This window comes from Lissotriton vulgaris, chromosome 3_1 (assembly GCF_964263255.1).
Source record: "Lissotriton vulgaris chromosome 3_1, aLisVul1.2, whole genome shotgun sequence".
Lineage (NCBI taxonomy): Eukaryota > Metazoa > Chordata > Amphibia > Caudata > Salamandridae > Lissotriton > Lissotriton vulgaris.
The window spans coordinates 1,052,713,723-1,052,741,192 of record NC_141689.1 but is presented as its reverse complement, the minus strand read 5'-3'; the positions used below and the strand labels follow the sequence as shown (position 1 = coordinate 1,052,741,192).

General features: G+C 42.8%; 1 protein-coding gene across 1 annotated transcript in view; it reads left to right on the top strand.

Annotated features, from left to right (window-relative positions):
- CNTLN (centlein) overlaps window positions 1–27,470 on the top strand; it is a 1,560,264-nt gene that overhangs the window by 326,312 nt on the left and 1,206,482 nt on the right. Inside the window, exons 5-6 of the mRNA XM_086961469.1 lie at window positions 15,320–15,454; window positions 16,040–16,219. Of these exons, the coding sequence (XP_086817595.1) occupies window positions 15,320–15,454; window positions 16,040–16,219 (315 nt within the window). The remainder of the gene's footprint in view (window positions 1–15,319; window positions 15,455–16,039; window positions 16,220–27,470) is intronic.

Here is a 27,470-nt window from a genome sequence, read left to right as displayed (position 1 = left end):
ACGTCCTCATACAAGTTTGAGAATTAATTGCCTTAGACTGCTATTTCCTTCAATTGCTCCTTATAATGAGAATTATTGGTCCGGGATACATTATTTGGTAGCCATCCACCTTGCCCAAGGGTGGGTGGATATTTGGTAGCCCCATGCATGCAGGTCTTTCGTAGCCCCTACCTTTGCCAAGGGACGGTGCCTATTACATTAGCCTGTCTTCAATATCATAGCTGTCAAGAAACCATAGAATAGACTGTGTCATTGATATGCAAGGTAGCTGCGATATCAGAAAATCCTGGGAACTTGACACCAGGATTTCATTACTGTATGTGGTGCTCACTTTCCCCTTGTTTAAATTCATCCAGTCTTTACGAGAGGCATAGCAGAATAAGGTTCTCATTTAGAAAATGTAATGCTACTTTTTTCCTGATACTAGACTCAATATAACTGATTTTTGTCTTGCTTAAACACAGGTAAATTAATTCTGCACATTCAGTTGACAAATCATTGTGCTTTACCTATGCTACAGAAATGTCCAAAATGCTGCTGTTCTAGCTTCACCTATTTAGAAAAATCATACTGTCGATCCCTTCAGCAAAATCACTTCCTACACGTCATTATGATCCTGGGACTCTTGCACAGGCATGGAGGAAATGCCCTCCTGACTGGACTGTAAGCTGTCACATTCGTAAGTGTGTTATCTGCTTGGCTACGAATGACAAAATTACATTTTCTCACCACTAATTGATGTACAATGTCCTCCATATCACATATGCCATTAATTGACTTGCCTTCATGGAAAAATGTATCTCTTTAAGGGACACCCATTTGAACTGGATCAAATTCCATAGCTTTGAAATTGCAAATGTCACCTGGTATTATGTTGCTAAACCATACAACTGAATACACTGCCTGACAAAACCCACCTACTTGCATTCAAGCTTAACTTTCAACCTGCTCTAGAGATGCACTTGTTCAAGAAACTCAAAAAGGTTTGGGAGGTACCCTAGTACTTGGAAAAAGGATGGGTATGGATGCTGAAAAAACACAGTTCCCTTCTCCTTCTACTCTGAAAACATGAGAATTCGATCAATCAATCAATCAATCAGGGATTTGTAAAGCGCTCTACTTACCCGCTAGGGTCTCAAGGCGCTGGGGGGGGGGGGGGCTGCAGTTAGTGGTCGAAGAGCCAGGTCTTGAGCAGTCTTCTGAAGGCCGGGAGGTCTGCGGTCTGTCGTAGGAAGAGAGGGAGGGAGTTCCATGTCTTTGCGGCGCGGTGGGAGAAGGACTTGCCCCCGGAGGTAGTTCTGTGTGTGCACGGGATGGCGGCCAGGGACAGGTGGGCGGAGCGAAGTTTCCTGTTGGTTGTGTAGAAGGAGAGTCTGTCGTTGAGGTAGGCTGGGCCAGTGTTGTGGAGTGCCTCTAATTGGATTGGTTAACTTAGTTATAGTAAGGCCATACACTGAGATATAATAAGACACATTTTACCAGGTTGCTAAATTTACAGGCAAAAATATAAAATCATACATAGAATGATCAATTTCTATTCAAACATGAATTCAAAGGAATGTATTATCAATATTTTATTCAAAAGATCATGTTCTATACAATTGATATTGACAAAAATAAAAACACATTAAACTCATATAATCATATTTTTAAATGAAAAGAAAACAATATGTGCAATAAATACATGAAGAACAACTGTTCAAGGAAGCCTTATTGAAGATATAATATAATTGGTTTAGTTCTCTCCATTTATGATGTTGTGCTTTTGCTTTCTTTGTCAGGATTTGATTTTGTACTTTGGTTAGCAGAACTGCCATGTATTACTTTCTGGGTTAGGCAGCACTTACTTATATAGATTTCAAACATTTCTCCATAAATCCACATTTCCTCTACTTGAACAAGTGGTTGAATCAGACACCTTGCTCGACTATGTCCCTGAGCTAGCTAAAATACCTGATTTTAATCATTTTCAAGCTGAACATCATTGAACCAAATAAAGTTCTCATTGGCAACCTCTGAAAATAACCTGACAACAACAAAAGGTACCAGAGGGTCTAAGGCCAAACACAGCTCCAAGGTATACGCTAGCTACCTAATCCACCACAGTCCCCTGATAACCCAGGGTTCAGAAATGATTTAGGCACAAAAGACTCTCAAGGGATGAGGAAAATACCCATCAGTCACCATACGGATCCGCCCTTCATCATTTGGGATTTTATCCGGACCACCCGTCTGAGGAAATCAGTGCCACAATCAAAGGATGACCTGGTGGTAAGGAGGTCCCTTCCGTGGTTCTTGATTACAGTGTGGTCTACCACTCGTTGTTAATGAGTGGAAAAAGACATGGGACTGGGGTGTGCAGTGCAAGTAAATGTGAGTGAAAAAGAAACCAAGACAAAAAGGTGTGTTAAAATTGGTCAAAAGAGCACGGAACGGTATTTATTCTATGTATGCTCTCAATACCAAGGTTAAAAATATATGTGACCTTAGGCAGTCGAATTATGTAGACTATCTGAGGTGGGATCGGTCGACATGTTTCAGCAAACATGGACTATTGCGCCCTTGCTTTCATCAGGACCAGGACTACAATGTTAGAGCTACTGCACAACGTGAATAAATAATAAAGTGAAAGAGTGACAAAAGGAAAGATAAAACAAGTGCAAAAAGTCACCTGTGTAGTCCAAATGCCATTACAGTTAGTGCCGATCACTTAATCTGTAAGGTAGACTAGCCTCACCCCACCTGGCAGCGGCTCAGGGGAAAATGAAGCACCGCTCTCTCCGTCGGTACTCCGGGGCCGGCGTCCTGGCCGTCTGAAAATATCCAGTTCATAAGGGTTTTTCTGAACACACAGAAAAGACTTTTCATTCACCTGAATGTGCTTTAACATTTGAGTGTAACCCGTTATCGGTTGTGTGGTATTTCTTCAACATACCGGTTTGAAAGCCTTAATCTTGTACACAAGAGGTGCTTCTGGTAAGGAAGCACATGAAGCAGACACACAAATAACTTGCAGGCACATGGTGATCTAAAGAAAGATGACTTGCTATTTGTTTACAAACTTTTTATTGTAAAACAGAATCTTCTGTGATGGTCTTCATTAGAAAATCTGGTGGCAAGCTTTCCCTTTTAAACCTAGGAAGCTAGGTTCAATTTGTACACTTTAGTTTAGTATGCTTTCAATGAAATATTGGATTCCCTTGAATAGCCATTAATTGGGTCAGCAAAAGACTTGTATTTCTTTTATCAATCATCTTCAGAACATTGTTTTTTTTCCAGATTCTGACGGCCATTCCTTTCTGAAGGAGGGCTCTAATCAAAGCGAACAACACTACGGCAGTGTTCACTGTGAACCATTATTCAATTACTATTATTTTTCCTTAGAAGTATGGGGCTTTTGTACTGGAGGAGAAGGTTGAATGCCCAGCCACCCCAAGGTTGGTACTCTAAACCTGAATGGTGAAATAATCAGCAGGTTGTATTTCCCCCCACTAATGGTCCACCCACCCATATTTGATGGATATGATGTTGATTCGAGTGAGATTGTACTCTTTAGTGCTCCTCTTCTCACTGTAATTAGTCTAGTGGCCAGTATGTGTAGTTTGAGTGGGAAAAGGACAGCCATAGGCTGGCTTCTTCCTCCTTCAATTGAAAATGTTTGTCTTGGCATTCCCTTGTCTTCTGCTGTTGGCCATAGTATCCTGCATATTTTTCCAAATCCATTCTTTCATGAATATACTGACAGCCTTGAACTGAACTAACTGTATATGGCTGTCTGAACTTTTGGTCATATAGGCATCTGAACAGTTGATAGAGGAGCCCTTGGAATTTTCTTCGAGAATCTGCTTCTTGCAAATAGCAAGTTTGTGCTCTACATGGAGACAATATGTGAGCAATCGGCGCGTGTTCTCTTATTGTGCATTGCAGTGAACAATTAACAGTCTGACTTTTTCTGTTGAAGATGTCTTATTTTCATTTCTTTTTGGTATGACCGTGCATTGAGGTTAATTCCTGTAAAGCATTTTGGATCCTGCAGAAATCCTATTTTGAAGGTTTACCCTCTTCAGAATTAATTGCTTTCAACAATTTCAACGTGCATCTTAATCATTTGGCTGGTAGGTTTTTAAAAAACGTTTGTGTCAGTGACATAAAAAGAGTGAGTGACACAGAAAGCCACGGTCCTGATGGCTCACAGGATCAATGACCTGCTATGCCTTTTATCAAATGCAAAAACAACAGTTGATGGACAGAATGCAGAACAATGTCATACATTCACCCCAGTACAGAGATCTGGGCCTAAATCCATCGTTTTTTTGCACTCCACACCACCCCAGTTCAGACATGGCCATATACAAATCAGCCTTGACCCTGTGCCTCATGGGAACAGTCCAGCCCGAACTGCCAAGCCATGTCTTTCCTTCACCGGAATCAAGCATCCTGGGACCGGTTTCTGGCTATCAGCCGTCTCCAGCCAGGATAGCTTGACTCCAGTGGTGTGGAGAGCATGGGACTCACGTCTGAGCATACCCATCCCACTCGGGGTGACAAATGCAAAAACAACAGTGAGCAGTCCCTTGCTCACTTTGCCACTGGATTCAAGCTAGCCTGGCTGATGACGGTTGAAATGCCATAAACCGGTCCCAGGATGCTTGTTTCCGGTCCAGGGAAGACATGGCTTTGGCAGTTCGGGCTGGACTGTTCCCATGAGGCACAGGGTCAGACTGATTTGCATATGGCCATGTCTGAACTGGGGTGGCGGAGTGAGCTAAAGAATGGTGATGGATTAAACCCAGATCAGTTGACTGGGGGTGAGTGTTTGATTTTCTCAAGCGCTCCGTCCATCATCCCCTTTTGTATCGCTTTGTTCGCCCTAAGTTGGCAGGGTATGCTCAGACGTGAGTCCCTTGCTCACTTTGCCACTGGATTCAAGCTAGCCTGGCTGATGACAACTGAAATGCCAGAAACCGGTCCGAGGATGCTTGTTTCTGGTCCAGGGAAGACCTGGCTTTGGCAGTTCGTGCTGGACTGTTCCCATGAGGCACAGGGTCAGACTGATTTGCATATGGCCATGTCTGAACTGGGGTGGCGGAGTGAGCTAAAGAATGGTGATGGATTAAACCCAGATCAGTTGACTGGGGGTGAGTGTTTGATTTGCTCAAGCGCTCCGTCCATCATCCCCTTTTGTATCGCTATGCCTTTTATCAAAGCATATTTCTTTTTCTCATCAAAGCAATAGGTAGGAAGCACCCTTCCCTTACGTTGCTTTGAGCACAGTTTATTTATTTACATAGTTTTTCTGTAGCACCACTTGACCAGTTAGTAACAGAGCACTTTACATGTAACATTAACGGCTTGTACACAATAAGCTCGAAAAGCCAACAGTAGTGCAAAGTAAAACGGTGAGTAGGGCTATGGAGGGAGAGAGTGATAGGGCAGGAGAGTTATACGGGAGCCTTGGTGAAAAGTAAATATTACGTTATCATGCTAAAGTCATAGGCTAAACCAGCAATACCTGCCATGCCGGGCTGTGTAATGTATGAAATAGTGTTTTGGGTGATCTTGTTCCCAGAAGGGCAGCAGCTCTATATAATGTTAAGGTATCTTGTGAATAGGTTTCCTAGAATCTTTTATGAAAAGAAAGTTTGTCTGAATCTGTTCTTAAAAGTATTGAAAGGGAAGTATTGTTTTTGCTTTTGTGTCATTCGGAATTTCCAGAGCTCTAAAATGAGAGCGCCATCTCTGGGATTCTATTAAGCCACCAGAGATTTTCAGGTGGTGTGATCTGTGACTGTATCTGCCTACGTGGATGGTTTTGTATGTGATGCAGCAGAGTTTGAACTGTATTCAAGCTTTTAAGTGAAGCTAGTGAAGATCCTTGCCTGCTTTCAGAGATAACAATGTGGTGACTGGAAAGCTAGTTATGATGGCATTTCCTGAGTATAATCTGGAGAGGACTAGACCTTGAGCAGCTTTTAGCTGATCATTGGCTTAAAACATTTTAGTTGGTGCAGATGAACATCTGCCTGTTTGTACTAGTTTGCTGTTGCGGGATTTGAAAGAGAGGTTGCTGTTGAATATGAAACCAAATGATTTGGTCTTTGTTGGGCGGGGTAGGGCGGAGGAAGTTAGACATCTACAGTTTGTAAACTTCACAATTATAGCTGGGTACATTTTATGTTGGATTTGTGGGATATTAGTATGAATTCTGTTTTGAGAGTTGAGTATCAATTAGTACTAAAAGGTCTTTGGATATATACTTTAAATAAGGACAAAACAGACGTTATTCTTTTAAATTCACTCTGTCTTCCTTCCCACCGAGCGACTCGTGTCTCAAATGGCAATCCATACGTCTTAAATACCTGGGGATCTGGTTCTGTAAAAATCTCACTGACATATTACTTTTTAATGCATCACACACTATTGCCAATGTTAGAAATCTCCTGAACGCCTAGTACCAAAATGTATTTCTTAGTGGGGTAGGCTCCAAACACCTAAAATGATGATCCACCCGATAGTAAATTTCTTGTCATCCATGCTCCCTCTAAACTTTCTCCCCCTTTTTTTCACGAGTTGGATAAACCGACCTCCAAATTTCTTTGGAACGATAAGAGAGGGAGTATCTCCTATAAATCGCTTAGAAAGACACCTACATGAGGGGGATGTAGTCTTCTGAATTAGAGCCTGTACCAATCAGCTTCTCTAGCTTCCCAAGGTTCTGTCTGGTTTCTCCCGGACTCACAAAGCATCCCACCATGGATGAATATTGAACTTGAGCTTTGTTCCCCTATTAGCCCATTCTCCTTTATTACAATGTTGAAATGTACCCCTCCACACTCTCTTCGCATTCTTACTAATACTGCAAGTGCATTAAAAATAATAGACATGCTTTCTGGAGTCCATCCATAACTCAAGATAGGCGTCATTATGTTTTAACCACAAAGTTAATGCTAAAGTTGCTCCTACCATTGCAACTGTGTGGGCCTCCAAAGGCGTCGGGTAATAAGAGACCTCTATGATAATAATAATTACCTGCTTGCCTTTTCGGCTCTAGACAGGAAGTACAATCTCTCCAGTTTGGATTTTTATACCTTTCTAAGAATCAAGTTTAGACTCCCCAAACTTTATATCTCTAAAAAAACAACTCTGCTCCCGCATCTTGGCCTCTCAAAACGCTCTGGGCATGTTACCTCCAAAATCTACAAATTCCTCTCTGATCCTCAAACTTCACAAGACTCAATTATTTGCACCAAATGGGCCAAGCATGTTGATGTCGGAGGTTTTGAGCATATCTCTTTTGAAACCTGGCCTAAGATTGGCAAACTTTCCTTGTGCCGTAAAATTGCCCCTCTATTATTCAATCTAAATTCTTTAAGATTAATTTCTTGCATTGGGCCTCAGCTCGTGTGCACAAATTGAACCTACTAGATAATGATAAATGCTGGAATTGTGACCAGGAACGAGGCTCACACCGGCCTATGTTCTTTGACTGCCAGTTGCTACACTCATAATGGTCACCGATACAAACCCATTTCTCAGTTATCTTTAATACACCCATAACCCTATCCTTCTCTTGGGTACCGTTGGGCCCCTGGGCTTCACCGACTCCAGCGCCCCTACCTGTCAATGATATGTCGCTGCTGGACCTACTCCTAACCATTGCAGTTAAAGTCATCCTCACAGAGTGGAAATAATTCAAACCTCTGTCATATCACACAAGGCGGTCTTGGGTTTCATATCGCCGAGGTGCACACAGGTTACAAATTAAGAATGAATCTGCACCACCAATCTCTAGCACGTTATGGTGATATCTGGATAAACACATTGACCTCACTACTCGAGGTCTTGTAGCTCAACCTATCACTGGGTCTTTTCTCTAAGCATGCTTACCTGTATCTATGAAGAAGATATCCCATCCCCTCCATTTCCTGCCTTCTTCTTTCTGCCCTCTGCATGTTTGACGTTTATTGATATACAGGCAATACAATTGTCATATTCTCTGGAACGGAATTTACCTTTTTAATCCAGTTTAGACCAGTTACAATAGCTTTGTGCCTATAACTCATATACTCTTCTAGCTATACTGAAGGCACTGTCTAGGCTAGTCCTTCTGGACAGGGTCTGTTCTCATATTTAATGACCGTCTGCATTATAACATCTATTGTATGTAAACATTTGACTTTTTTAAATATATACTTTGCATATCATACACTTTATTTGTATTGCAGCACTGTCTAATTGTTTGCCTTTTCCTTTAAATTTATAAAATATCTCTAAATCAAAAAAATAACTCACTCATAAATTGTTTTAGACAATCTGGACAGTTAGTATAACCCTGTTACACCAAACCTGTGTTTGATTAAATCCTATAGATGCAATCTTATGCTGACGGAGACTTCCGGTAGCCTTGGCAAGTTCTCGAACGGTTACAGGCTCCTTTTTTAGGTCGAAGCCTGCATTGTAGGGCATGGCCCTGCTGCAGGCAAAGAGATATTGTGAGCAGGGAATTTCAGTATGGCTTGAAGCCACCCCCCTTTTTTCCATTGGCAGGCCTCTGGAAACCGAGGCCTGCCATTGGAAAAAGCTCCTGTTTAGCAGATTTGTCTGCTCTGGATCCCGCCTCTCGAGGACTCCATGACCTGCCTTACGGTAGCACGGCAATATTTTTAGAAATATTGCCTTGGCAACCATGAGGCAGGTCAGGGAGTCCTGGAGGGGCGGGATTCAGTACCCTGTTCCCGCCCCGTTTTTATTGTAGTATGGGCACGAGCCGATTCAGTTCTGTGAACGAGCTTCACAGTGGAACAGCTTGTGCACTGCAAGTAACAATTATCACAGCATGAGACCCCACTTATCACAGCATGTCAACAGGCGCCTCAGGCTGCTGGAGCACTCAACTATAATTAATGTGCAGTTGAGAGCTCCAGCAGTGTGGGGCGCCTCTCTGCATGCTGTGATAATTATCACTTTGGGGCCTCATGCTGTGATAATTAGGGCGGCATGCTCTATTTGCAGCACTGAACATTTTCAAAGAAGGCGAAGCAGCGACATTCATTGGAGACACTCACCCTCACACCCTCACCCCCCTCACTCGCCCTCACCCCCTCACACCCCCTGACCCCTCTCACACCTCCTCACCCTCACACCCCCTCACTCTCACACACCCTCACCCACCCTCTCACCCCCTCTCACCCTCACACACCCTCTCACCCTCACACACCCTCACCTTCACACACCCTCTCACTCTCACACCCCCTCACCCTCACACCGCCTCACCCTCACACCGCCTCACCCTCACACCCCCTCACCACCTCACACCCCCCTCACCACCTCACACCCCCCTCACCCTCACACCCCTCATCCTCACTACCCCTCAACCACCCTCACACCCCCTCACCCTCACACCCCCTCACCCTCACACCCCCTCACCCTCACACCCCCTCACACCTCCTCACCCTCACACACTCTCACACCTCCTCACCCTCACACACTCTCACCCCCCTCACATACCCTCACACACCCTTACTCACCCTCACTCACCCTCACACCCCTCATCCTCTCACCCTCACTCACCCTCACACCCCTCACCCTCACACCCCCTCACACCCCCTCACCCTCACACCCCCTCACCCCCCTCACCCTCACACCCCCTCACCACCTCTCACCCTCACACACCCTCACTCCCTCTCACACCCTCACCCCCCTCACCCTCACACCCCCTCACCCTCTCACCCCCTCACCCCCTCACCCCCTCACCCCCTCACCCCCCATCGCACACCATCACACACCATCACACACCATCACACACCATCACACACCCTCACACACCCTCACACACCCTCACACACCCTCACACACCCTCACATACCCTCACATACCCACATAGCATAACAAAACATGGCATAGCATAACGAAACACAGCATAGCATAACATAACAAACAAAAGCATAGGATAGCAAAAGCCCAGCATAACAAAACAAAGCATAGGATAGCAAAACAAAACATAGCATAACAAAACAAAACATAGCATAGCAAAACACAACATAGCATAGCATAACAAAACACAACAAAACATAGCATAACAAAACATAGCATAGCATAACAAACATAGCATAACAAAACAAAGCATAACATAACAAAGCATAGCAAAACAAAACATATCATAGTAAAACAAAACATATCATAGTAAAACAAAACATAGCATAGCATAACATAACACAACAAAACATAGCATAGCAAAACACAGCAAAACTTAGCATAGCATAACAAAACAAACCATAGCATAACATAACAAAGAATAGCAAAACAAAACATAGCATAGTAAAACAAAACCTAGCATAGCATAACATAACACAACAAAACAGCATAACATAACAAAACATAGCATAACATAACATAAAACAAAGCATAGCATAACAAAACATAGCATAACAAAACATAGCAAAACACAACAAAATATAGCATAGCATAACTAAACACAACAAAACATAGCATACATAACAAAACACAGCATTGCAAAGCATAGCAAAACATAGCATAGCATAAGAAAACACAACAAAACATAGCATAGCATAACCAAACACAACATAGCATAGCATAACCAAACACAACATAGCATAGCATAACAAAACAAAGCTTAGCATAACAAAACATAGTATAACAAAGCATAGCATAGCATAACAAAACATAGCATAACAAAACATAGCATAGCAAAACAAAGCATAACATAATAAAACACAACAAAACATAGCATAGCATAACAAATCATAGCATAGCATAAAGTATAGGATAGCAAAACTAAACATAGCATAGCATAACATAACAAAATAAAGCATAGGATAGCAAAACATAGCATAGCATAACAAAACATAGCATAACAAAACACAACAACACATAGCAGAACAAAACATAGCATAGCATAACTTAAAACAAAGCATAGCATAACAAAAGAACAAAACACAACAAAACATAGCATAGCATAACAACACACAACAAAGCATAGCATACATAACAAAACATAGCATTGCAAAGCATAGCAAAACCTAGCATAGCATAACAAAACACAACAAAACATAGCATAGCATAACAAAATACAACCTACATAGCATAACAAAACACAACATAGCATAGCCTAACAAAACAATGCTTGGCATAGCATAACAAAGCATAGCATAACAAAGCATAGCATAACAAAGCATAGCATAACAAAGCATAGCATAACAAAACATAGCATAGCAAAACAAAGCATAGCATAATAAATCACAACAATACATAGCATAGCATAACAAAAATAGCATAACAAAGAATAGCATATCAAAACACAACAAAGCATAGCATAGCATAACAAAACACAACAAAACATAGCATAGCATAACAAAACAAAGCATAGCATAACAAAACAAAGAATAGGATAGCAAAACTAAACGGAGCATAGCATAACAAAACAAAGCATAGGATAGCAAAACAAACATAGCATAGCATAACAAAACATTGCATAACATGACAAAACATAGCATAACAAAACACAACACATAGCATAACAAAACAGCAAAACACAACAAAATATAGCATAGCTTAACAAAACACAACACATAGCACAGCAAAACAAAACATATAATAGCATAGCAAAACATAGCATATCAAACATAACAAAACATAGCATAGCATAACAAAACATAGCATAGCAAAACAAAGCATAGCATAATAAAACACGACATAAAGCATAGCATAACAAAACATAGCATAGCATAACAAAGCATAGCATAGCAAAACATAGCATAGCATAACAAAGCATAGCATAACAAAACATAGCATAGCATAACAAAACATAGCATACCAAAACATAGCATAGCAAAACAAAGCATAGCATAGCAAAACACAACACAACAAAACAAAACATAGCATAGCATAACAAAACAAAGCATAGGATAGCAAAACATAGCATAGCATAATAAAACAAAGCATAACAAAACATAGCATAGCATAACAAAACATAGCATAGCAAAACAAAACACAACAACACATAGCATAACAAAACATAGCAAAACACAACAAAGCATTGCATAGCATAACAAAACAAAGCATAGGATAGCAAAAAAACATAGCATAGCATAACAAAACAAAGCATAGAATAGCAAAACAAAACATTGCATAGCATAACAAAACATAGCATAACACAACAAAACATAGCATAACAAAACAAAACATATCGTAGCCTAGCAAAACATAGCATAGCATACCAAACACAACAAAACATAGCATAGCATAACAAAACATAGCATAGCAAAACAAAGCATAACACACACAACCACACACACACAACCACGCACACACAACCACAAACACAACCGCACACACAACTATCTATCTATCTATCTATCTATCTATCTATCTATCTATCTATCTATCTATCTATCTATCTATCTATCTATCTATCTATCTATCTATCAATCTATCACCCTCACTCTATCTATCTCCCTCACTCTATCTGTCTATCGTTCTATCTATCTATCTATCTATCTATCTATCTATCTATCTATCTATCAATCTATCTCCCTCACTCTATCTGTCTATCGATCTATCACCCTCACTCTATCTGTCTATCTATCTATCGCCCTCACTCTGTCTATCTATCGCCCTCACTCTATCTATCTAATCGCCCTCACTATATCTATCTGTCTATCTATCTATCTATCTATCTATCTATCTATCTATCTATCTATCTATCTATCTATTGGCCTCACTCTATCTATCGCCCTCACTCTATCTATCTATCTATCTATCTATCTATCTATCTATCTATCTATCTATCTATCGGCCTCACTCTATCTATCGCCCTCACTCTATCTATCTATCTATCTATCTATCTATCTATCTATCTATCTATCTATCTATCTATCTATCTATCTATCTATCTATCTATCTATCTATCTATCTATCAATCTATCGCCCTCACTCTATCTATCTCCCTCACTCTATCTATCTATCTATCTATCTATCTATCTATCTATCTATCTATCTATCTATCTATCTATCTGCCTCACTCTATCAATCTATCTATCTATCTATCTATCTATCTGCCTCACTCTATCAATCTATCTATCTATCTATCTATCTATTGCCCTCACTATCTATCGCCCTCACTCTATCTATCTATCTATCTATCTATCTATCTATCTATCTATCTATCTATCTATCTATCTATCTATCTATCTATCTATCTATCTATTTACTGATCGCCATCACTCTATCTGTCTAGCTATCTATCGCCCTCACTCTATCACCCTCCCTCTATCTATCGCCCTCACTCTATCTATCGCCCTCACTCTGTCTATCTATCGCCCTCACTCTGTCTATCTATCGCCCTCACTCTGTCTATCTATCGCCCTCACTCTGTCTATCTATCGCCCTCACTCTGTCTATCTATCGCCCTCACCCTATCTATCTATCGCCCTCACTCTATCTATCGCATCACCACAGCATTACTCAGCACCACCACAGCATCACTAAGGGGCACAACAACATCACTATGCGCTACCACAGGATCATTGAATGCCACAGCATCACTAGTCGCCACCACAACATCACTCAGCGCCACCACAGCATCAATCTGTGCAACCATTCAACAACAACAGGGTCAAATATGTTCTCTCAATGTTTCAAGCTTTATTACAAATGTCACAAAAAGAGGTTAGTATTTCACTTCTGTTCTTGGATTTTCGTCACAATAAAATACACTGAACATATTCTTCACAAAAGTTATTTACAAAAGTTTAAGCTATTGCCATTATAAATTACAATAACTTTTATTTAAGTTTTCATTATTAAAAAAATTAAAAGCCATTGTTATTTGTAATATCAATACATATAAGTCACGTGAATACAACACATATTGCATTACAAATGCTATAGGTGTCACAAGTTATAACTATTGGCACTGTAAATGACAAAGCTATTATTTTTGCTATTTTCAAAACCAACACATAAATAAAAAATGTGTCATTTACAATACCAATAGCTCAAACTTTCCTAATGCGAGACCTTATGCATTGCAAATGCTTGTCTTCTCTACCTAAGCTGCTGTATGTTTAAAACGTTCTTCCCGCTTCCAACTTCATTTTGTCAGTCTTTCCTTCTTGTAAGTTATAGTTCTATATGTATCTACTCAGATAATTCTGTAGTAATCAATTTCGTAGTATTAAAACTTGGTTTTCTCTGCCAGGCAGAACAAGTAAAATTCTCTCACTTTTGTGATGCCGGCACAATGTATCCTGTTTTTCGATCCATCTTCTTTTATTTTATTATAATACCCTGCATCTGTTACCACACCTCAGCAATTTGTAAACTATTTCCAATATTTGAAACCCAACAAAGCTTAAATTGTCTTTAAATTCCAATAAAATGTTTGGCTGCAGGCAATTTCATATGATTTGTATAAATTATAGGTCTCTGGTCAGTCCGCAAACTACGTAGCAAATCCTATATGGGCATTTTTTTGAATAAATAGTATGTATATATGTGGTTTGTATTGTGCTCAGAAGGTAGAGATACAGTCAATAAGTTGTTGACGAGGAACCTAGGTTCTGAGAATGGGGTGGGTTGTTACTTCGCCGTGATGTAGTGTTGTTTAACGTGATTTCTATTTTCAGGATTTCCTAAACTGAAGCAAGGTTTGGTCCATCCTGGTCCCTGTGTGCATAACTTGAGAAGGTTTATTGCCTAATTGTTTCCTTTTTTTGCACCAATCTAATAGAATCCTGGTTGCGGGTGTGCTGAGAGCCAGTGGAGGTTGTGAACGTGTCAGCTACACATGTGGGTAGGCCTGTCATGGAGGATTTAGAGATGATTGAGCTGGTTTTGATTGTTGTGCGGGTTGTCAAGGAGGAGCCAGTGGAGTTCCATAACTGTGCTGGTGTGTGTTTATATTTTCTCAGGCTATTGCTGCGCATAGAATGCCTTTTTGGGGGGTGTCCAATGTGGAAAATGGGAGGCCCTGGAGCAGGAGTTTACCACCCGTCCTAATATTGTTACTCTGAGAAGGGAATGTGAATTGTAGAACTCCATCCCAGCCCTTGCCAAATACAATGGACTTAGATCCCTAAAATGAACACCAATTATGGAATGTTTAGGCAAACATCAGAATCAAGTGTGTGTTTAATTTCAGTGCCTTTGTGGCTTAATGAGTGTGGCTAGAATGATAACAGCGGAAGTACCATGGTGGCCTTTTACTCCGTAATAACTCGAATCTCTCACCAACATTTTTTTTTTGTAGGTAAACTTATTTATTTTTGCTTTACTTATGTATTTTTTTTTTTTTTTACAGATAGCAGCAGGGCAGCAACAGGAGTTAAGCAACCTTGTACAGCGAAAGATGGCTGTTGATGAAGAATTCACATTACTCAGAAATAAAGAGAGCAACCTGCAGCAGAAATATAAAGATAAAAGCCAAGAACTTAAGGTACATTGACTTGCACATAGTTTAGAGGGCGCTAGCTTTTGAAGTACTTTAAGCTGCATCAGCCTTTGTGCCACAGAAAGTGACATGCTCAGAGTAAAAAATGCCCAAGGCTCTGCTGTACCTTGCATTTTTCTCACACAAATCTGAGGGGAAGATGCTTTACAGCTAAGCAACCAGGCTCTATAACTTCCAAATAAATAGTTAATGACGGAGCAAAGAAAGTAGGAGTGTGAAGATGTGGCTCCTTTTAATTAGATTCTGGTGGGACCGCCATTATTAATTGATAAAGCCGAGGTCTGGGAGGATATGTCTGCGTGGGTCTCAAAAATAGCTGGGGACAGCATCAAAGGCAGCTTGATCAATTAATGGGCTCTTTGCAAATGTGCGCTCATCAAAGCTGTCACCCAGCTGAAAAATATGACCCCTCCACCTGCCCGAGGAGAGGCCAATAAAAGTGCGCAGGTGACCTTGGCCGCCACAGACAAAGCAAGCTGCTGTGAGGGGCATCCGAACGGTTTATGTTTGCTGATTAGTCCTCACTTTTTGTTGTTGTTTATCGGCCCTTGCGGTCCTTTTTTTCCACAGGACACCAAGGAGCGAGCACAGAAAAAGGAAGAGCAGAGCAGAGCGCTTATAAAAAACCTGGAGGAGGCGAATGAGGGATTCAGCGCGCGCTGCGCTGACCTGCTAAATGACCTGGAGAAAGTGAGGGCGCGGGAAGCGCTGTGGAAAAACGAAAAAGCTGGCATTGATGCCAAAATCAAGGTAAGGAGAGAGTCTCGACGTGTGGCAGCGTCTTTGTATTTTTTAAATAAAAATATCCACCCAAAACTCTCACGGGCGTACACTTTCCGTGTTATTTTCTCTAATAGCAATTTATTTATTCAAATGCACCAGTGGGGACCGGCATTCATTTAAATTCCTACACTTAAGATCCAAAGCTTTTTAAAAATTGATGGTCCAGAGCTGCAGACCGACTTCAAATAGTCATGCTAAAGTCTGATCATTACAAACTAAAACAGAGTTCTTTCTGAATAAAATGCTTTCTCTGAAGTGAAAGCCGATTTGAAAATCTTCTGAATGCTGTCCTTTTACCTTCGTAAATGATAGTTTGTACTTATTACTAAATGCTTGACAGTAACTCACTTAATTACTCGAGTTTTAACGAGGTTTTCCTGAAACAATTTTTCTCCAACCTCCGTTCCTGACTGCTTCGACGTAGCCTCCAGACGGTGACGTGAGCAGACAAAAGCACTTTACTTCATTTATTCTGTAAGAACTAGAGCTCTCTTCAGCTTTAATATCAAATACATACATGCATGTGTGAGAGCCATCAATTACACTATACATGTGTAGTTAGTCAAATCAGTTTATAACCCACTTGGGATTGGCTAATGCACCGTTTAATTACTAGAATTTGAGGTTATTTTCGAACTCGTTAGATAAGCTTGGAGGAAAAAAATCTCTACTGCAGCCATATTGGCTGTTTCACTGACCTCTTGTGTAATATCCATAGGCAAGCACCACCACATTTTTACGTTCATCTCCCACGCTATATAAGAACCCAGCACCAGGAGGCACATGTCACTCATGAACAAGCCTAGGCCCCTAGTTTACCTGTTAAAGAAGCGTGTAGAAGTTTTAGTACCTGCTACTGAAGAAGATAGAAGTTGTACTACTTGTTACAGAAGCAGTTCGAGTTCTACTACCAAGAAAGAACCTTCACATACAGCCCCTACTTTTGGGACATAAGTGAAAATGGATGAAACAAACATACTGGCTTGTCATCAATTGCACCCGAGTGTAGTTTTATAGACCATGCAGTCCACAGACAACGTGACATCTGCACCCCTGCTTCTGTTATTCCACCATCTGTAAATTGAACATGGGCTACAACAGAAGAACTTTGATTAACATTCTCCATTTTGTGGTGTGGTTGGCAGTGGACAGCCTTACCACCTCTACTGTGCAAATGTTGACACACTGCATGGAAGGCATGTCCTATGATAAACATATATCTAATAGGGTTTTTGTATCTTAGAACATGCTCTCTTTCACTTTTAAAACGTAGGTTTTATTTCTAAAAACAAATGCAAAGTAATAGAAGGCATGTTAGCCCATAGACTGCGTAGATAAACCACAATGGAATTAATTGCCGCCGTGCCTTTAAGACCTCCAAGACTGCCATGTTCTCATCATGCCCCACAGGTGACCATTAGGTCAGTTCTTTTTTCTGGCTCCTTCTGTGAGGCTCCTGGAGCATTGAGCTTGTCCTTTTTTACTTTTCTGTCCATAATTGGAATCTAGAAGTTATTTTTTGACCTTCATTCGACGGTTTTATTACAACCTGTACTTTTAACCTGTTTAACTGACTATTTTGCCATATTATTAGAAAGTCAGAAATGCCTGCCATATTTAACAAATGTCCTTCATGAGGAAAAGTGGCAAAATCCGATCCACACTCTGTCTGCTTTGTGTGTTTGCCGTCTTCTCACCAGCCAGACAAATGTTACTACTGGCAGCAATTTTTAAGAAAGACTCTGCGTGACAGGGAAAGAATCAAGCTGCGTGCATACAACAGAAAGGAAAGGTGAGATCTACAAGTTTCCTTGAAGGGTCTCAACAACCTTTCAAAGAGCCCTCATCTCACGTAAGATCTGAGCGCAGGGGCCGAACGGAAAAGAGAAAACACTGCTCTGCTTCGCTGTTGACGGAGAGGAGATCAACGCCGAAACATATTCCTGTTTGCTCTCTATCTGCGTCATGATCAACGCTGTAAAGGCCTCTGCAGCATGCAACAATGTCAAGGGAGAAATCGCTGTCAAGGCGTTGTGCACCAGCACTGTTGTCGAGAAAAAAAAGTTAACGTGGAGACTGCTTACTTTGGCGGCAGGTGTTGAAATCCACAGATTGTTGTCACAGTTGGCTATTCTTAAGTTGAAGTTGAAAAGCAGGCTTGAGTCTGCGTCGAACTTCACCCCCGCTTCCTCAGTTGATATCAACATCAAACTCCGTCGTCGTAAGGACATAGACGTTCAGCTTCGAGCGCCTCGCCGTCATCCAGACACAGGCAGTCAACATCGACAGCTACCCTGACATCAAGACAAAGGCGTTCAGCATCTAGCCGATAGACATCAAGACCTCTGTCTTCACACCTATTGCCGCCAAAAAGAGACAGCAGACTTCTGGTTTGCCCGCTGAAGATACACACCCAGAGTCATACCGACGTCAAGGCCTCCCTCGACGGCGAGAGAAGTACAAGTGGCTGAAATGCAGAGATCGGCGTCGAGATCCATACAGTCAATGTCGGGAGGCACACCATTCTCCCTAGGAATCAGGATTGTTTATCACCTTCAGCGCGGCGCGAATTTTCGCGCTGTGCTGAAGGTTCTAAATAACAGGCGTGGTCGTGACGGAACGGTTCCGTCATAAGCACAGCCCAACCGGCGCTCGTGACGGAACCGTTCTGTCACTAGCATCGAAAGGGTTAAATTACTCCGGAGGGATCTCCGGTTCGAGAGCAACAGACGTCACCAGTGAATCTTTCACCACTTTGGTTACAAGTGTTACACTAGTGCAGCGTACCAAGACAGTACAGGTTCGGACTTTTCACAAATCTACTCTCCTTCTAGGGTTTCAACTTTTACTCTTTCTCGTACGACCGACTGCCACAAGATTTTCTCGAAGATCTCCAAGGAGGACACAGCCTCCTTTTACAAGAAGGTCTAGTTCTAGGACACCTCACGGGCAGTCATCTTCTAGATCTCGTCACACTCATTCGTCCAGATGTCAGGGACATAGGCTTGGATCTCCTTCCTGGTCCACAGACACATCGAGATAATCTGTTCGGGACTATTCACCAACCCAACTATTCTCCAACCGGGGTGTCACCGGTGGACGATATTATCACCTTCAATGAGATCCTAGGTAGAGGTGCCGCTGAGCTAAATATTGAGATGCCTGCGCCAACCACATCGGCATTTATGATTTTTGAGACCCTACATCACAGGTAGTCTTCTAGACCTATGCGTCCTCTGGTCCCTGGTCTCCTTGAGCCAGCTCTTCAGCCATTTTGTACACCAGCATCGATAGGGTCTGCACCATCACATATTACAAAGAAATACAAAGCACCAGAGCAGGATCCACTCTTCCTAAGAGCTGATCCACCACCGGGCTCAGTCATAGTGGCAGCAGCTAGGAAGACACACCCAGGGTCATCCTCCTCCACAGTACCACCGATAAGGACAGTAAACAGATGGACTCCCTCTGAAAAAGAATGTGCAAAACCTCTGTAGCTTATATAAATGTCGCTAGTGCCTCAGCGCTTTTAGGACGGTAGGGCTGTATGGGACTCCCTATCTAGGTTCACGGAAAAACTGCCAAAGGAAGATCAGCAAGATTTCCGAGGGATTCTCCAAGAGGGTGGATTAGTGGCGAATCAGGTGATCAGCACGGCAGCTGATGCGTCGGACCTAGCTGCCCATGGATACCCACATGGCATCTGTGCTAGGCGTTCCTCCTGGCAAGGGCTCACTGGACTTATACCTGAGTATTAGCACCGGATTCTAAACCTACACTTTGATGGAAACTCATTATTTGGCAATCATGCCGATGATAAAATGGCAAAAATGAAATCTGAACTGGACACCCTGAAGCCAGTGGGTCTGGAGAATGCAAAGATCTTCTGTGCAGATACCGTCCCTACGACACTCGCCGTTATCAGCAGAGGGTACAAACCCCTCATTGGGCAAGACAACAACAGTATCAGGCCAGGTCCCACTACAATCAGCGCTGGGCAGGACAAGGATGTGGAGCTTCCTGACCATCAGCTGCCTCTGTTAAACTGCCGGCAAAACAATGAGTGTTTGATTCCCCCATCTCGGTTTCCCACTCCGGTAGGGGGAAGTATTACGGCACACCTGGACAACTGGCACAAAATAACAAAAGTCAAATGGGTGCTCAATATTGTAGGGAATGGATAACCAATCAGATTCAAATCCCCTCTTCCAGCAGCTCCACCACGGAGATCGTCTGCCCAACAACAACACATGCTACAAGCAGGCACAGTTATTCAGCTACAAAAAGAAGCCTTTGAAAAAGTTCCCTTGTCCCAGCGACAGCTGGGAATTTACTTCGTAAATTTCTTGGTGTTAAAGAAGGGTCCATCCGGGAGTCAAGACCCATTCTCTACATAAGACTTTTAAACATTTTCATCCGCAAGGAGAGGTTCAGGATGCTGGCCCTGCACCAAATCTTTCCCCAGCTCCATCAGCGGGACTGGATATCCTCCATCGACCTGCAGGACGCATATTTCCATGGACCGATTTCCAGAAAACAGGAAATTCCTACGGTTCCAAGTCCAGCCTCTTCCAGTACAAGGGTCCTACCTTTCGGACTCAAATCAGCACTAAGCATGTTCACAAAATGTATGGTGTTGGGAGCAGCCTTCCTGCGGAAACAGAAGCTCTTCGTCTACTCGTATCAAGACGACTGATTGCGCAAGAGCTCTACACCTAGTCTACTGCAGGAACATCAGCAATCCTGCATTCAAGTGCTTAGACAATTGGGTCTTCAAGTCGACTACAAAAAGTCTATCCTCAACCCAACTCAAGTGATTCACTACCTGGGTGCAACTCTGGTTACAGCGGGTGCAAGAGTGTATCCTTTGGAGGAGAGGTTATCCTTAGTCACCAACAAGTGTTACACTCTCTTCCGTACTTCTCATCCCATGGCTAGACAGGTATCCTCTCTACTGGGATCCATGACGTCCTACATCTTCATTGTTCCCAATGCCAGGCTGCGCCTGCAACCTGTCCAGCAGGCATTCGAGGATCAGTGGTCGCAGATCTCTGACTGCTGGCAGGACAAAGTGACTCTCCCACAGATGGCAAAGGACTCTCTTCGATTGTGGATGAAGCGTCCTCATTTGTTTAAAGGGGTTCTCTTTCGTCAGGTCCTTCCCAACCAGATGCTCATCACGAACATGTCCCTCTAAGGCTGGGGATCCCACATGGGCCCTCTTCAAGTTCAGGGCTTGTGGTCGGAAGCAGAGAAGGGATATCACATCAACATGGTGGAACTGAGGGCAGTACATCTAGGGCTCAGGTAATTTTTCCCTTCCATCCAGGCACTCTCTCTGTTAGTTCAAATGGACAATACCACCACCATAAGTTACCTGAACAAACAGGGAGGAACTACTTCAAGGCCTTTATCTCTAGATTCTCAAGCCATAGGAAAGTGCCTACTGGCAATATGGTTGACCATATCTGCGATCCATCTCCCATGCACACTCAATGTGCACACTGACGCTCTCTGTCGCAACTTCGTGTTAAACATCAGAGTTGCACAGGACATTTTCCAATGATGGGGAATTCCAGACATCGACCTGTTTGCGGATGCAAGAAATGCAAAATGCTGCACCTTCTCATCTAGGTATTCCCAATCTGGCTCCAGAGGGAAGGCACTTTTGATCAGCTGGCCATTACTTTACACTTGTCCTCTAATACTGCTCCTTCCTCTGGTCATCAACAAGTTCTACAGAGCCAAGACCAGGATGATTCTCATCGCACCAGAGTGGTCTTGCCAATGGTGGTATCCAGACCTTCTTCACCTGTCCAAGACCCCACACAAGAGGTTGCCATGCCGGCCGGATCTACTCTCCAAACTCGGGTAGTGGGGTGAGGTGTTCCACCCCAACCTTTCCTCTCTGGGCTTGATGGCATGGCTCATTAGTTCCTCCAATATGGACATCTAGGTCTTTCACAAGACTGTACGAACATTCTGAAAAAATCTAGGAGGCCATCTAGACGGCAGTCATACACTTTCAAATGGAAGAATTTCTATTTGTGGTGCACCAACAATGGTCATAATCCCATCCTAGGGCAAGAACAAGTTATCCTTCCCTACTTATTGCATTTGGCCAGTTCTGGGCTCCAGTTAGCATCAATAAGGTGCACCTGGCGGCCATTACAGCATATCGAAAGTCACCCACTCTGGCTCCTTTTTTTCACATGTCTGTAGTTAAAGACTTCTTAAAGGGGTGAAGAAGGTCTCCCTTTCGCTTAGGTCTCCCTCCCCTCCTTGGGAGCTTAATGTACTCCTTTCAAAATGAATGGGTCCTTCTTTAGAACCCATACATAGTGTCCCTCCAGCACCAGACTTGAAAGATCTTTTTTAGTGGCAATTACCTCTGCTCGCAGAGTTAGTGAGGTCCAGCCTCAGTGTTCTAAGGAGCCTTATCTGATTTTTTATTCCAACAGGATGGTCTTGAGAACACGTCTTAATTGTTTACCAAAGGTTATTTCTGATTTTCATATTAATCAGTCTATTACCCTACTTACGTTTTTCCCGAACCCGTCCACATTATCTTGATCTTAAAAGGGTTCTTAAATGTAACCTTGATAAAATCAAGCACTTAAGGAAATCGGACCGTTTGTTTATAAATTATGGTCCCATGCACACTGGATTCCCTTCCTCAGAACAAACCATCTCTTGCATTTCCTTCTCTTACCAGTTAGCCAAAAAACAACTGCTTGGTAAGCCGAGTGCTCATTCTACAAGAGGAAATGCCTCCACTACAGCCTTTTTTAGAAATGTACCCATTGCGGAAATATGTAAAGCTGCCACACGGCGATTGATACACACCTTCACTCGCCTTTGTTGCTTGGATTCGGACACTCAAGCAGATGCCCAGTTTGGGCAGGCCTATTTTAGGGACCTGTTTGGGTAAATTACCCTTAGTTTTGTAAATTGCTTTGGTGTTCGTCCTCAGACGCTTGAGATGGGCTTGCTATTCTATTCAGTGCTTACGAGTATTGATGAATATCTCCTGGAAGAGAAGGATAAGTTACTTACCTGTAATCCTAGTTCTCTTCCCAGGGCATACTCATCAAAGTCCTAAGCAACCCACCCTCCTCCCCGGATGAATACCATATGCAGTAGCACTCTTATGATTTGTTATCAGTACACATATTGATACGCCATAAGAAAGACCTGACCTAACTGTCTCCTGTGGAGCATGATGGGAGCATTGAGGTCTTAAAGGCACGTGGCCAGTTTATTCTGTTGTGGTTTATCTATGCAGCCTATGGGCTAACATGCCTTCTATTACTTTGCCTTTTACTTTACAAATAAAGGCTATGTTTTAAAAGAGAAAGTGTGCACATTCTATGCTACAGAAATGCTATTAGGTATATGGTTTTTTTTAAATGAAAAATAAAATGCAATTTTAGCATATTTGTTGGTTTAGGCTGCATGCATGTACATATATATGTATGTTTAAGGGTACTTCAGACTTTTAAGTCTTTAAACATATATGTGTGTGTGTGTGTGTGTATATATATATATATATATATATATATATATGTCCAACACCTTCTCCAAACGAAAGAAGCGAGACCCACTTGAGGATTAGATATGGAGACTTTATTTAGCCGCTCTTGCAGGGGTGCACAGGCACAACGTTCTTGCGGCGTATGCATTTCGGCATCCCGCCTCGTCAGCGCCGCTTGCGTGTCTGTGTGAGAGCAGGGCGTCACAGATCGATTTAAATATCCCGCCCTCTCTCTTAACTAATGAGCTGCTGCCCCCCAGGTGAGTATGTTCCAACACCTGTCTTAGTTCTGGCGCGCCTTGCACCAATGGCGCCTCCAAGTTCCAGAATGCACTGTTCTTGTCGTCATCCGGTAATGGGGTTAAAATTGCATGCTCAGAGTTCTTCCTCCGGCCAGCGGCCACGTCTCCCACATCCCCAACTTCACACCTGCCTCCAACATTGCCAGGAGATATATCCGCGGGTGCCCAGCAAGGAATTGCTTAACCCATCTAGCAGATAAATCCGCTGTATCGCCTCTGTCACTCCCGACATTTGGAGGTGGACCCTGGTAATCCCAGTAACATGGAAAGCGAGAAATCCACTCAAGGCGGTGACCAATGTAAACCGGATCTGCTTGTGGTGTGGGGGTCTCCAGCGCGATACTGGCCACTCGCGCATTAACATGTCCAACACCTTCTCCAAACGAAAGAAGCGAGACCCACTTGAGGATTAGATATGGAGACTTTATTTAGCCGCTCTTGCAGGGGTGAACAGGCACAACGTTCTTGCGGCGTATGCATTTCGGCATCCCGCCTCGTCAGCGCCGCTTGCGTGTCTGTGTGAGAGCAGGGCGTCACAGCTCGATTTAAATATCCCGCCCTCTCTCTTAACTAATGAGCTGCTGCCCCCCAGGTGAGTATGTTCCAACACCTGTCTTAGTTCTGGCGCGCCTTGCACCAATGGCGCCTCCAAGTTCCAGAATGCACTGTTCTTGTCGTCATCCGGTAATGGAGTCAAAATTGCATGCTCCGAGTTCTTCCTCCGGCCAGCGGCCACATCTCCCACATCCCCAACTTCACACCTGCCTCCAACATTGCCAGGAGATATGTCCGCGGGGGCCCAGCAAGGAATTGCTTAACCCATCTAGCAGATAAATCCGCTGTATCGCCTCTGTCACTCCCGACATTTGGAGGTGGACCCTGGTAATCCCAGTAACCTGGAAAGCGAGAAATCCACTCAAGGTGGTGACCAATGTAAACCGGATCTGCTTGTGGTGTGGGGGTCTCCAGCGCGATACTGGCCACTCGCGCATTAACATGTCCAACACCTTCTCCAAACGAAAGAAGCGAGACCTACTTGAGGATTAGATATGGAGACTTTATTTAGCCGCTCTTGCAGGGGTGAATAGGCACAACGTTCTTGCGGCGTATGCATTTCGGCATCCCGCCTCGTCAGCGCCGCTTGCGTGTCTGTGTGAGAGCAGGGCGTCACAGCTCGATTTAAATATCCCGCCCTCTCTATTAACTAATGAGCTGCTGCCCCCCAGGTGAGTATGTTCTAACACCTGTCTTAGTTCTATATGTGTGTATATATATATATATATACCCACCCACCACAGTCGTCCTCTCAATGGCATCAGACGGATTTATTCCAGAAACCCACTGACCGCAACAACGCCCTTCTGTATAGCAGTTTTCACCGAAACTCTCTTAAAAAACATCTTCCTTACAGCCAATTGCTGTGAGTCACGAGAATTGTCTCCGACCCAGACACCAGACTGAATCAGATCCAAATCATGGCATCTAGATTTCAGACAAGAGGTTATCCTGAGGATCTTTTGAAAGATGCCATTGAGAGGACGACTTCCATCTCCAGACAAGACGCCCTCCAAAGCACCCACAAAAAGGACCAACAAAGAATGGTCCTAGTTTCGAAATATTCTACTGTCAGCAACAGTTATAAAGGCATCGTCTTAAAACATTGGCGCATCTTGGCATCAGAACCAGACTTTTGAAACCTCTTCAAAGAACCACCAATCTTTGCCTATACCCGACCAAGGAACCTCAAAGAAATTCTATCTCAAGCGGATCCAAACATCACCTCCAATAAACATTATGGCACCCGTCCTTGTCATCATTGCAACAATTGCAATAATATCATCAAGGGAAACAATATCAACCACCCAATGAAAGGTCATAACATCAAATTGAATGTGGACGCAACTTGTGACTCTTCCAATCTTATTTATCTACTTAAATGCCCGTGTGGCAAGATTTACGTAGGTAAAACAAGCAGAAAGGTCAAGACTAGACTGAACGAACATAAGTCGAATATCCGGACTAAGAACACCAAGTCTACGTTAGCCACACACTTTCATGAAGCTAACCACAACGTGGCTCAACTGAAATACATGGTCCTAGAGATTGTCCCCAAGATTGAAGGAAGGGACAACGACAAGTTCCTCTTACAGAGAGAAACCTCCTGGATTTACAGACTTCAGGCACAGAAACCATGGGGTCTCAATGACCGGACTGAATTAAGTTGCTATTTATGATGCCCTCCGGGCACTGTTTTGATGCTATATACTTTGCTTCTGCCGATTGTATTGAATGTTATCTGCACCTTTTGCATGCCACACCATCTATCCTTCACAGAGTGAATTTTTCTATTCTAATATGGCCGCGCTCTTTTCACGTTGTTTTGTAGTCCTTTTTTCATTGCGCCTATCCTGTTTTCATATCTGTCAACTCCGCGTTTACTTCGCGGAGCTCCTGATCGTAGAACCGACCCCCCGTTAACTTCGCGCTGAGACTGACAGAAGTAAGTTTCTTCGTATCCAGCCTGTTACTTCTTTTCTCCGTTTTTTCACTCCACGCGCTAACCGCTAATGGTTCGCTTTTGTTTACTCTAGCTGCCGTTCCCGCTACGCGGAGAGCACCTCTGAAGCCTCGCGTTTTGAGGTCTGTTTTTTTTACCCTCCCATTTGTTTTTTCGTTTCTAACTTCCCTCCAGCCCCCACCTAATCACATTTCACTTAGTTCCCATTCGGACACTCGGTTCGTCTTGGCACGTTACGTTCACTTCGAGCATGTTTTGCTTGCACAATTTTTTACACCATTACCATTGTTCTGTGGTTCTCACTTTCTTTTGAGCCTCGTGCATTATTCTCACTGTGATTGCTCCATGACACTGTGTTTTTTAACCATAATGATTCATAATTCACATTTGGGTAGCATGAGGTCGCACTATTTAGTCACCCCCGTTTTAGTAACAATGTGACTTAACTGTTTTACTGATTTGGGTCATTTTTTCATATTCTGTTGTAGTGCTCCTCGATAAAGGACTTGGATAGTCCGAAATGCATCGGAGCTTTCTCAATATATGATGTCTAAAAAAGAAATAATGAGAAATTTGAAAATCATGGATTAACAAATCATTTAATAAACTTGCACAAATTGCAATTTTGGGAAATTTATTGAAATCTTCCGGAATCCACGGTGTCTTCGACACACAGAACCTGAATAAGTGTGCCCTATACAGGGATGCGCCTACATTGCTGTAGCGCACTTACCCTCATTGACTTTTAGAAAGTTTACATTTTCTTGTTCCAGTCATCTGTGCCTTCTGCCAGTGTCCTGAATGACATGACTATGAATGGCTCTGCTGTTGGGGTTTTTGTATTGCTTCCAGACAGTGACAGAA